At 33.1% G+C, this 13398-nt stretch overlaps 1 protein-coding gene across 1 annotated transcript; it reads left to right on the forward strand.

Annotated features, from left to right (window-relative positions):
- Window positions 1-1401: 1401 nt before the first annotated feature.
- On the forward strand, window positions 1402-6070 carry LOC132183268 (arginine N-methyltransferase, putative (DUF688)). Its single transcript, XM_059596668.2, has 4 exons — window positions 1402-1768; window positions 3019-4051; window positions 4155-5387; window positions 5705-6070. The coding sequence occupies exons 2-4, from the start codon at window positions 3029-3031 to the stop codon at window positions 5732-5734; spliced, it is 2286 nt and encodes a 761-aa protein (XP_059452651.2). The 5' UTR covers window positions 1402-1768; window positions 3019-3028; the 3' UTR covers window positions 5735-6070.
- Window positions 6071-13398: the final 7328 nt, after the last annotated feature.

Raw genomic sequence — 13398 nt, forward strand, 5'->3', positions numbered from 1 at the left:
CTTCAGTGGATTTGGTGGCAGATCAGATAGGCATACAGCTGAAGTCAAGAAAAGTACAAGGAGGACTTGTGTGGAATTATTATTAAATATTCGATGCCGCTTCTCTAATTACAATTTACAATTTCGAATCTATTCTTTCTCCTTTTATTCATAACTCTGACAAGCTTTTTGTTAGGCTGTTTATGCACTTCCATTATTCTTAATTATTTATTGTAAACTAATGCACTTCATTATTCTTAATTATTTATTGTAAATTATTACTATTTCGGTCAATAATTAATTATTCTTAATTATTGTACATTGCAATTTCATAAATAAAAAGTACAATTTTAAATCAAATTACATAAAATAAATCTTTCGGGATTGTATTTTTTAAAAAAATTGCGATTTGAAAATCTGATTTTCAAATCGCAAGCAATGTTATTTTTTTGAAAACGTAAAATTTTAAAGGTTAAACTACGATTTTAAAAGGTAAATTATGATTTTGCCAAATGCTAAGTCGTTCTCATTTTTTTTTTTTTTGTTTTGTTTTCGGTATTCCACCTACTTTCTAGATAAGAAAAGAGGAGATATATCAAATCATATTACAATTATATATGTTAAAGAAAAAAAGATATAAAATTAATAAAATATATAGATAATAACAAAATTTTAATGGCTGGGTTTTCTTACTGTGAGTTAAATAAAGAGTATCATACTTACACATTTGCAATTTGTTGTGACAGATAGGCATCTTTTACAATTTTAAGAAAATTGTAGATTTCTAAAATTACGTAAATTCAGGTCATTTTTCATCAATGAAAATATATTAAATTCTCATTATTGAATCCAAGCCGTTCGATGTAAAGAATAACCTAAATTCACATAATTTTAAAAAACCTTGTCCTGTTGTCTTTTTATTTTATTTATTTTTTATAAATAACATCAAACAAAAACTACAACTAAGAACAAACAAAGTAAACAAAAATTAAAAGGAAATGCATCAAATGTATTGACGTAACCCTGTGTATTTATTATTTGATACAAACACCAAAAAAAGTAGCCGCCAATAGAAGATCATTAATCAAGGTGCAAACAAGAGCATAACCGGTCGTGAAACCCTTTAACTTCACCCAAACCCCTAGTGCAAAAGATGTAAATACGGGCATAACTCTTAAGATACCCTTCAATTCTACCCAAGCACCCTTTGATATGAATTTTTAAGAATCTTAAAATGTATTGCTATATAAAACTCCCACACACAAGAAGCATAAAAGAGAGGGGTATAGATACGTCATGACTTTAGAGGAGGCCAGCACAACTTTTTTCAAAGTAATCTAATATCAATAATTGAATTGGGAAAGAGATGGTCCTCCCTTCAAACTTGAGGGACCCCAAATCACATTCAAATGATGTATATATTTCTGAGTATGAGAACCCACTCTCCTTTTCTTTGTTTTAAAAGGTCTTCACATGATCCCAAGCAAACTTTCAAAAATAAACAAATCCCAAAGTCCCAACTAAAGACCCCCCTACAAAGCATTAAACAAAAGCAACGTATCATTTCCCATACAAAAAAAAAAAAAAAAACAAAAAAAGAAAAGAAAAAAGAAATGCTTTTTCCATTAAAGCTCTACTCTGCAACCGATTTAAGTAAACACATGCCTACAAACTAGTCTCTCTCTCTCTCTCTCTCTCTCTGTGAGTTTTTAGAGCTCTCCCATTTGCTGTTTTCAAGAACCAGCCCAGCTTGGTCAACTTGGTTTCTGGGATCGGCTTTTTTCCGCAGGTTCTCTCTCTCTCTCTCTCTCTCTGAAGCTTATCTTTCTATGTCTGAAATGTTTCTTTGGCTGGATTGTTGGTGTTGGGGATTGTTTATTATGTTTAATGTATAAAGAATGGCAAACAAAGAAAACCGCTGATTTGATATGCATTTCATGTTCTTGGAAGTGAGGAATTTGAGTTTGATGTTCAAAGTGCTCTTTCACATTTCTTGGTTACGTTGGATTCAAATAAACAATCTGATTTTCTAGCTTCGTCTTTTTGTTTTTGTTTTTTTTTTTGTTTTGTTTTTGTTTTTGGGTTTGAAGGGATTGTCATTTTTTTTTTCTTTCTGGGCATTGGGATTGTCATTTGGGATTGAAGAATTTCAGCACCATGTTGGTTGGTAGTTTGAATTGGTCCAGCCTTTTCTTTATTTGAATGTTGTTTTTCTTTGAATTGTTCACCTTTTGTTGATTTCTCGTTGGTAGATTAAGATAGTCAAGAATGCTACTCATTTGATCAAATTTTTGTTTTTATTTTCTTAATTGTTTGGCTATATTCCAATGCCTTTTTTATCTCCAAAGAGAAGGATCCATTTCTTTGATATAGTATTCCTTTGCAACACGTTTGGTTGCTGAGAAACCTAAAGAAATGGAATGTAAATATGGCTATTGATTCTTTCTGTTCAGGTCCATGAACACGCGAAACTCAGCTAAGCCAAAATAGTTGTATTGGTCTCTGTTGCATTGAGCTTCCTGTTTTGTTTAGTCCCTAAGAATGAAAACTCTTAGTTTTAGCTTAATTTCTTTTGATTCGTTCTTATTCTCAGCAAAATAGGGCCTAAATGATATAGAGCACTTTAGCTTCTGATTTTGAGTTCAAAGAAACTAATATTCTCAAACAGAATATCTGGTGATCCCAAAAATTTATTCTTTGTTAGAATCTTACCCTGGTCCATACAAGCAGAATGGGGTTTTCCGGTTTTTCAGTTTGTGAGACAAGTAAGTAGGTTGAGACGAAAATTTCGCTGAAACCAGTGAAAATTTGCACACTCCTGTACTGGTAAAAATGGGCTAATCATCTACATAATGAGTAGTATAGATTGCCTTGAGGTTTCTTCCTTTGTTTTTGCCTTTTCCTTTATTTATTTATATGACAGTAGGTGGAACTGGAATTGGGAGTATTTAGGATATTATTTCTTCCCACGATGTGCCCTCTTGTTCCTGAATGTTGCCCAGTCCAACTGCTGTATGATCTGATGCTGGTGTTATGCAGAAACTAATAAATGAATCTGAAGAATCTGATGGAAGACAAGAAATTGGATTTTAATCAGCCTCTTTTATCGGTGAGGAGAGTTTCATCAACCGTGGTCTACTCACAACCTGAAAACAAACGGAAAACTGATAATTCATTACCCAAAATACCTCCCCTTCCCGTTTACAAGTCAGAGCTGAAATCAGGTCCAGTGAGTAACCCAGGAACTGTTCCTTTCAATTGGGAGAAAACCCCAGGAAAACCCAAGGATGAAAGGAAAGCACAAAATCTGACTCGTGAACAGCCTCGTATCGGCCCAAAGCTTCCGCCTGGAAGGGTTCCAAATGTCAAACAGCAAGATTGGGATAAAGGCTCTAAAGCTATGACTATTACTCAGTACAAACCAGAAAATTTGCTCCCCAAGTCTCAAAATATTTCATCTCTGGATAAAAATGTGAATAAATGTGAGAGCTCCAAAGAGAAGATGGAGGTGAAGGAGGGTTCTGGTTCAGAGGATGGTGATGAGGCCTATTTGGATGCACTTGATACAATTTCTAGATCAGAATCATTCTCTATGAACTGCAGCATAAGTGGGTTGAGCAGCTTGGATGCTCCAGATGGTAAACCATCTGGAACCTTCTCAATGGATCCACAAACTCGGGATTTCATGATGGGTCGTTTCTTACCTGCAGCAAAGGCAATGGCTTCTGAAACACCTCAACATGCTTCTTGGAAGCAACCGAGGCCGGTAGAGAAGTTGGTAACTATGGATAAGTGTGGTCCACTTAATCAGGATAGACCAAATGTTGTACCCCATCATACCCATGATGTTGGTGGGAAAGAAAGTGAAGATGAAGCTGATGATTATGATGAAAATGAAATTTCATCAGCTAGAGTTTGTGGGTTATTCCCTAGGTTTTGCTTTAAAAATTCTTTATGCCTTATGAATCCTGTACCGGGTATGAGCATGCAGACAGGGGTACGCGTTTCTTCGGTCCGCAGAGTGAAGGCAAAATCTTTATATTCTGGTTCTTGCAATGAACCTGTAAAGGAGGTATTTAGATTATCTGTCTCTACTTATTTTTCTCTTCTGCTGTGTTGTTATTGTCATGTCTAAAGTCATTGTTGAACATTAGCACTTTTTTTTATTTCTATAGCATGTTGGGGATGCTGTCTTGCAAAGATCACTAGATGGACATGCAACCGCTGAGCAGCATGAAGAGAAGATTGAGGTGAAAAGAATATCCAACCAAACCACTTATAAAAGTGATTGTGGGAAATCAGATGAATCATCTCTGAAAAGGCATTTGCAGGGTAATGGCGTATCAGCCTGCCAGAGTGAATCTTGCCATTCTCTCCATGAAGAAAAAGGTTTTCTTGGTTTTACTGATAAAGCTAAGAATTCCAGGGTGAATGCATCGGATTTGGATAGAAAAGGCGGCAAAATTTTTCAAGAATTATTGGCCAATGAGAGTGCTGAATGGGAATCAGGCTCTATTAGTCCCATGGTTGAGAAAACACTCTATATTGATTCTGTACATACAGTAAAGTCTCGAAATTCAAATTCAAGTTCTCCAGATATGAGGGGTTTAACTGATCACATGGAGGATGATTTTAGGATTCCTGTAAAAAGTAGTGAAATGGAAAAAATCCCTTCAGTATTAAATTCTTCATTTCAAGATTTAAAGCCCTTGAGTGCTGTGGATGAAAAGGCAAAAGTGCGACATGAAAATTTGGAGTCTGTTGATGCCTGTTTTCTGTCTTGTTCGGACAGTTCTAATCATGACATACAAATGGAAATGGTGAATGATTCCAAACAGGATCAGGATCAGGATCATACTCTTAATTCTATTCAAATGACAAGCCCAAAAGCAGTTGATACCAAGACATTTGATTCAGAAATCCAGCAGCCCTTAAAATCAGGTGATTCAGAAGGTACTCATTGCCTCACTCAGGATTCTAGTACATTGACAAGCTCTAAAGTGGCTGACAATGGGAAGATTGGTTTAGAAAACCGACGGCCTAAGAAATCTTGTACTCAAGAAAGTCCTGGTAGCCTTATTAAGGATTCTGTCACATTTGCAAGCTTAAAAGTGGGTGAGAAGATTGATTTAGAAAACCAACGGCCTAAGACATTAGGTAAGCAAGAGATTTCTCGTGGAAACTATCCACACCTTCCTCTTGGCCCACCATTACCAAAATCGCCATCTGAGTCTTGGCTAAAGCGTACTCTGCCTACCATTTCCTCAAGGAATTTACCTTCAAGGTCTTCTTTTGGGATGCAGAATAATACTAGAAACCCAGCTTCCAAGACAACCTGTCCTGATTCCAACTGGGAAACAATTGTTAAAACTTCCAATGTTCGACAAGGGCATTTGCGGTTATCTGAGGTAATCTCATCATTCTTGGCATTCATTTTATTAAAGTATTCATTAAATGATTAAATTTATCTTTTCCTATAAATTTAAGCTTTTAGCAAGTTGTGATTTAATATGGTATTAAAGCCAGAGGTCACGAGGTCACGAGTTCGAATCTTGAATATGTCAATTTATCTTTAAATTAAATATTTCACGTGTTGGGCTTCCTTCACCTATTAAAATGATGTTTGTGGATACCACTCAATTGGTGATTTAACACATTCTTCGTATTCATTGATGTGTGGATTTTATGCTTGCTTACATGGCTCTCTTTCTTTCTTTATCGCCAGGAACTTCTGACACCTATACCAGAAGCTTAAGAGTTTGGAAGCTTTATCTGATGTCCTTGCACTCTTGCATTTTGACTGGAATCTGCATTACTTTGATAGTGTTGAAGAAGGTCAAAGTTAATTTTTTTTTGTTAAAAAAAAAAAAAAAAAAAAAAAAATATTTAGGAGGTGCTCCCTTTTTGGTTTCTATACTCAGAAGTCGGTATATAATGACAAATGTAAATCAACATCCCAATGCTTCCTGCAATAAGAAATTTCTTTGTTCTCTTGTAAATCCGATCAACTTCTTGAACTTAAACCAAAGTTTGTTTCTTCCTTAACCTGTAAAGGGAATTAGATAAATTACATTTAATGCAGGCCCTTTGGAAAATGGACAAAGTTTTCCTCCAAACTGGGTTGAAGAAATTTTCTTCAATCTAGTCTATAAAAGTAACATGTGTCAATGAATATGTGAGACGTTCATTTTTTTTAATAGCAGAGACAAAATTGGAATAAATTTTATTAAAAAATTATGTGCATATTACATGTAATTAAAAAAATGGACGTATGTCACTTTTATAGATTATGTTAAATTTTTTTCAACCCAGTTTGGAGGAAAACTTTGTCCTTCCAATATTACTTGCCATAATTTTTTCTGTTTAATTGTTTCTTTCGTCTTTTTTATTTATTTATTTATTTTCTTTTATTTGAACTGGAAAATATCTTGTTAGTTAAAATGGATGAGTATTTTTGTCTCCTCAAAAAATGAAAAGACAAAAATACCCTTTTATAACTAACTGAAGAGAATCAAGTTCCATATCTATGTGAAATCACGTTTGCAACCTACTCTTTACCAAGACTCCATTGATAAGAAAGATCTTATAATATCTCATAGAGATAGACTGGAACAGAGAATAACATGTGGCAGGGAAAATTCCTTTTTAAAGTCATTACATTTCAAGGAAATGAATCGTCAGTGTTTGGGGATAAGCTCATGAAACTAAATTTCAACCCAAAACTTCAAATACAATATAGGGCCCACAAACCATTAATTTGATAAGGACATGTTAAATGTGACAAGTAAGAGTAAGTAATGCTATATTCCACGCCGGAGTTAATAAATAGTAATTACTCCGGGTGTTGTGGTATTAATTGTTTTTTGTTTTTTTTGTTTTAAACAACTTGATTTTTGATAATCGTGTCATTATCAAAATCAATAACCCTAGATCCTCAAAATCTTTAGCTTTCTAAACCACTCCCTCCAAAATCCTCCCACCACCTATGACGACAACCTTTACCACCACCGGCCTTCTTCACTATGCAAGGACCACCTCCACCACCACCAAAGAGTAGCATTCCTGATGCAACTACTATTGCCAAAATGGGTGTGAGCGGGTTATCGTTTCGGCTTTGTAGTATGAAGACAAAACAATTATTTGTAACTATCCTCCATTGTTTTCCTGGTACAAATTCTTGTTTGTATGATTTGGAGAGAGCAGAAAAACTAGGGTTGTTTGGGAAAAAAATGATAAATTTGGGTTTAATTTTTGTTTTTGTTTTGATTTGGTAAAATTGTACGTTTTAGTAATTTTTTAAAAGCGAAAACTTCACTTACCACCGCTGATCTTTTAACACTTTTGCATTTATATCCTTAAACTTTAAAAAGTGTTAATTTAGTGTATAATGTATACATCTTTCTTTTTTGTTTTGTTTTGTTTTGTTTTTTTTTTTTTTTTTTTTTTTTTTCAATTTCAACTCTCTGTTAGGATTTAATGGAAAATCCTAACGGAGGGGTGCCAAATTTTCCAAACTACTCCTCACTTTATTTTTTTATTATTTTTTTTAAAAAAAAAGAAAAAAAAATGCAAGATTTTAGGCATTTGCGAGGATTTAATGGAATTTGAAAAAAAATACTCACGTTTGAATATTTGAAAATTTTTTCATGTTTTTTTTTTAGAAAATGGGTATTTTAGAAATTTTGACAGAATTTAACGAAAAATCCTAACAAAAGGGTGAAATTGAAAAAAATTAAAAGATTGATACACTAAATTTACACTTTTTAAAATTTAAGGGTATGATTGAAAAAATGATGCAAGATTAGGGGGTAAGTGAAATTTTCATTTTTTTTATAATCTATTTGACGGAAAATACTTCTAGAGGCCTCAATTTTCAAATATTCAAAGCACAGACCTTAATTTCATTGAATTAGAAATTGAGGTTTCAATGTCAAATGGTGCAAAAGCATGAGGGGGTTTAAAAAAAAAAAAAAAAAAAGAGAAAAAAAAAAAGGAAAAGAAGAAAGCCTCAAGCACCACTTGGAAGTTGGGAGTTGGACTAGGCAGCCAAACTCTAACAAGCTAGATCATTATTATTTTCATGAGAAAGCTATATATGCAAGAAAGGGCTTTACTTGTTGGGATTGGTAATGTTAATATTTACATCCAAAACTTGAGGTTGTAGCTTAATGACTAATTGGTATTATGGATAATTTATTTTGTGGTTGGATTATCTATTTAAGAAAAACTTCAGAAAACTCTCATGAACTTAAATGACGCTATCCCTTTAAAGTTTAAAAATTCTTAATTAAGGATATCGAACTTTCAATTTCTTTCAATTATCTCATTTCATTAGGGTTTTTCGTTAAATTTTGTCAAAATTATCAAAATATCCTTTTTTTTTTTTTTTTTTTTTAATTTTTTAATTTTTTTTTATATATATAAAAATTGCAAAGATATTTTTTTATAAAAAAAATAAACACATGAATCTTAAAATAAAAGAATGGTATTTTGAAAATTTTAACAAGATTTAATAGAATATTCTAATGGAAATGGGTATATGAAAGAAATTGAAAGTTCGATACTCTTAATTGAGAGTTTTTAAACTTCGAATTAAATGGTATTTTCAAAACGCGTGAAAGTTCAGGAGGATTTTGTAAGGTTTCCCCATCTATTTATAAGTGTAGAAATTAATCATTCAATTTTTAAATACAGTATCTTTTAGATATATAAATGACAATATATGTCTGGGTATAGAGCTCTGAAGTTTCAATCACAATACAAGGGACTGAGCTAATTAATCACACCAGCAGTAAATGTTTTATTTATAAGAGATGCTGGAATACTTAAAAAAAAGAACAAACAAACTTGTCTTACATCAATAGAAAAAAAGAAAAAGAAAAAGAAAAGTTAATGAATAATAATTAATATTTACACGAGGACCCGAATATAATAAAATACGGGAGGAAAACTTGCTTAAAGTCATTAAATTTTATAGGGAAGTTATCAGACGTGCTAGAAATGTCAACCAATCACTTTGATCCTCAAGTACACATTTTTTTAAAATCACAATACCAATACCGTTAGGGCACATACATTATAATAGGTTGACAATTTTTGATACGACTTGTAAATTTGACATAAATTCAACATAAAATTAAAGGGTTAGAATTGAGAAGTCTGATCCGTTTAATTAAATGGAGTTAGGGTTGAACTATATAGTCATGCTTCTATATAACTCGAACTCGACACACGACATAATGACATACAATTTTTGACATAACTCGCGAACCAAACATAAACCAAGTATAAAATTAGAGGGTTAGAGTTGAAGGATTCGAACAGGTTGACCAATATAATCTATACACATGTTTCGATACAACTTGAATCGGACACGTAAACATGAATTGTCACCCACTAATCTTAAAAATTTTAGAAAGTATTGACTCTTGACTTTTTTTTTTTTTTTTTTGAATGAATGTAGAAAGTAATGACTATTGACTTAGAAAGTATATATAAGCGGTTAAACTTGTGCGCTAACAAAGAGAAGGAAATCCCACAAATGGCGAGAGATTTTGGTGCTCTAGTTGTTGCCCATGTCAATGATACAGGCATTGCGTTGGAGAGCTCGGGTGGCCTACTTTTGCTTGGCATGATTATCTTGTCCCTCTCAATTATATCAATGCTCATCTTTGCTTGTGCTGATGGTATCTCTAGAAGGGGGGGAGGCGGAGGCGGAGGCGGTGGTGATGATGGTGGTCGTTGTGGTGCTTGTGGCAGTGGTGGTGGTTGTGGTTGAGAAAAAAAAAAAATGATCTAATTCATTATTACTTTCCATCTTGTATAAGTTCTCCCACATATTTGCTAAGCATGTCTGCTGTCTTAATTTTTTTTTTGTTTTTTTTTTTTAAATTCCCAGGATGTATGCTGTCTTTTCTATTTGTTTTCTGCATCATAAAAGATTAGGTTTTGATGATGCCATATATATGCTCATACCTCTGACAGTTAATTTAGTTGGTTAAATATTTATCATTGAACAAAACATCTGCAATCAAATCGCTCTGTTTGTTTCAGTTTAAAATATTTTCTATCGAGGATTTTTTTTTTTCAAATTGTTGGTTCGTGTAAAAGATTTCAAAAATGTTTGGCGTAATCATATTAACCTATAATTATAACAACTTTCCTTTGCAACAAAAAATATTAATATAAAATAACTAAAAAAAAACCCAAATATTAATATATGATCAAACTCTTCCTTATTGACCACTCATGTGAGAAACACAATCAATTGACAATGAAAGTCAATCAGTGATCATAAGAGTACTTTAACAAGATTCTTCTTAAATCCATCTGAAAAGTTGAAAAATGTGGATGCGGTTTGAACATGCTGCTAAAATCTTCTCAGCAATGTATTCTAGACACAAATAAAATCCTTAATTAAGCATTTTCACTAAAAAATTTTCTTCAAATTAACATAATTCTCACCAAGTTGAGATTTATAGATTTATAAGCGCGCAACATGACACGAGCATGATCGTCGAAAAATTTAAGAAAAAAACCCTACAACAAAACTTTTGTTCATGGCTGGCATGTTTGTTACGGTGCAATATAATACTCACATTTGCACTTGGCGTTCCACAATTGTCTTCAACACTCACACCAAAATTCACTAGACATGTACAAGCTGGCTTTGCAACAAAAGTTACAAAAGTAACTTCTCTACAATAATTTCTCTTATATTTTTCTCGAAATATGCTACAGTGTAATATAATATTCACATTTCGCCCATTTTTAGTGAGCGAGAGAGGATTGAAATTTAAATTTCAAATTTCAATTATCCCTTTTATATAATTGTCTATCTGCCACATCACTAAAAATGAGTTAAATGTGGGCATTATATTACACTGAAGCATTTCTCATTTTTCTCTACTATTGTTTAATACATGAAGTGAACTTCAGTAGCATTGAGAGCTGCAAAGATAGCTTAAAAAGAAAATTTATAAATTAAGTTTTTTGGAGCTTTGAATGCTATGAAAGTTTCCATTTATTGCATTGAAAGCTACAAAGTTAGCTTTGAAAGTAACGTTATAATTAAATGAGCTTCTTTCGAGCTTTGAATGCTACAAAAGTTTTAAATCTATCAATTTTATTTTGTTTTTTAATTTTTTATTAATAAAAAAAGAAGCTTTTGTTGGAAAGCTTCTTCCTTGAAGCATTCATTCAGTCATTCGAAGCTTTCCTTCGTCTTCGGGTTTATTTATTTATTATTATTTTTTTAATTCTTCATTTGCACCCCACCCGAGTTCTTTTAATTAATACAACTAACTTACTTCTTTTAATCATTTTTTTTTATATTTGGATTCTTTCCAGTCTATTATGGATAGGAGGGTATCCAATTCATGGTTAGAATTTCTTTAAAGAAATCTTAGCGCCACAAATGTGTCACGTGTCATCTTATTAAAAAAATAAAAAAATATTTATTAAAACTTAAAAAATAAATAAAAATTAAAATAATAAAAAAAGAATGAATGGCTTCGGCCATCCCTGGCCTGTCATTGGGGGTGGCTCTCAAGTCATACCCAACTAAAATGGGGTGGTCTGGCCACCCCCTATGGCCAAAATGGGGTGGCTTATTTTTTTATTAATTTATTTATTATTTTTTTTAATCTTAAATAATATTTTATTATTATTTTTTGTTAGTGGGATATGTGTCCTAGTCATGAACCAATTCATTTTGAACCGGAGAGGATCCTATTCCCTTTTTTTTTTTTTTTTTTTTTTTTTTCTTCACTTAACAACTTATCTAGCCAATTTATTATCACACTAACCCTCATTTCTAATTGTATATTAAATCATTCGATATCCGTTCTCAATCAGATCATTCAATGTATCCATGGATAAAACACAACGAATATAAAACTTTGCATGAATAAAAGACACAACATTCAATCAAATGAAATAAATCAAGCAATTGAATTGAATTTGAACAACAATTTGATTAAACATCGAATTGTATGCATAAAACGACAAGAACGTGATTGTTTATCAAGGACGAGGCTTCATCTTCAACCTTAGTTGAATGTTTTAGCCTCTCATGATTACAAAACTCATATTAAAATGACTTAAAATCATAGAAAACCTAAAACTTACAAAGAGAAACGTAGATAGAGTGTAAGAACGACAACATGTCGAAAAATGGCTCTAAACGGCGCCTCCCCATGTGTTTACAATAGAAAAGAATGCATTATATACTAAAAAATTAGAGCTTTAGCATTGCCATGTTAGCGTGAGTGCGCTCGAGTGCACTTGGGTCTTCAGGGCTTCTACAGCGCAGCACTTAAGCACTGTGCATAGGGCTAACGTGGACGTGCGCTCGATCGTAGTCCTCCTGCGCTCGAGCATACTTCCAGAAACCTTCAATTTCTTTGCAATTTCTCCCTTCAACCCGCAGTTCTCTCTTAACAACCTGCAAAATGCTAAACACCAAAACTAACGAAAATATCAGAAAATAACAAAGCTAAGGGCTCAACAAATACGCGTTAAGGGGCTCAAATATACAATATTTGGCACTCATCAAATACCCTCAAACTTACATTTTGCTAGTCCCTTAGTAGAACAAAATCAAATCAGGAAACATAAATCCCCTGTCGTGGGAGAGACGATTGCATTTAGTATAGGCAATAAGCTTTTTAAACTCCTAGGCATTCCTAGAGGGCGAGTGAAGTCTCGAGAGGGTTTAACAACAATGATACCCACAAACATTTTAAGCACTATGTTATTAACAAACAAGGACTTCCACACAAACACATGGTTTTTATATCATGAGCAGGTTTAACACAGTTAACACCACAATCACATCATCAAGTCAACCTCAAATCATTCAACTCAAAGATGAAAATTTGAGGCAACACATGTTCCAATAAATGCAATGTGAGACTAACATACAATCATGAGGCTTCAATTTATTCTCTAAGTTGGGTGTAACTTAAAAGTCATAGGAATTCACTCAGATGAAACTACCAAGACTTAAATCAAGGCATGCAATTTTTTTTTTTTTTTTGTTGTATAGGCTGTGCAATGCTTAGCTCCCTTAAACTTTCTAATTGACCTATGTAACAAGTGTTGGGCCAGTAACTCCCAAACCAGATGGTTTTAGGGCACTAGATGTAGAAACATCCCTAAGGGCTTAATTACTCAAGTCAACAAGGCTAAGAAGCCAAACTAGCCATACAACCAACCAAGTTAGATTTCTCATCTTTTACGCGAACACTCAATGCTTAGTGAGGCATGAGGTCCGGTTATTCAATGAAAAGCTCAAACTGATGAGGTTCGGTTATCTATTTTCAATCCAAGGTTTCATCACACTTCATCCTACAAATCTCAAAATACACCCTAATTAAGTCAAATCTTATACCTCACAGATTCTATGCTAGTGTGCTC

This window comes from Corylus avellana, chromosome 5 (assembly GCF_965113065.1).
Source record: "Corylus avellana chromosome 5, dhCorAvel1.hap1.2, whole genome shotgun sequence".
Classification (NCBI taxonomy): domain Eukaryota; kingdom Viridiplantae; phylum Streptophyta; class Magnoliopsida; order Fagales; family Betulaceae; genus Corylus; species Corylus avellana.

Bases quoted from the DNA above. Each gene is read 5' to 3' on its own strand.
- LOC132183268 (XM_059596668.2), top strand. From the start codon at position 3,029: ATGAATCTGAAGAATCTGATGGAAGACAAGAAATTGGATTTTAATCAG. The intron at 4,052-4,154 runs GTATTTAGATTA...TTATTTCTATAG, and splicing joins GCAATGAACCTGTAAAGGAG to CATGTTGGGGATGCTGTCTT. The intron at 5,388-5,704 runs GTAATCTCATCA...CTTTATCGCCAG, and splicing joins GGCATTTGCGGTTATCTGAG to GAACTTCTGACACCTATACC.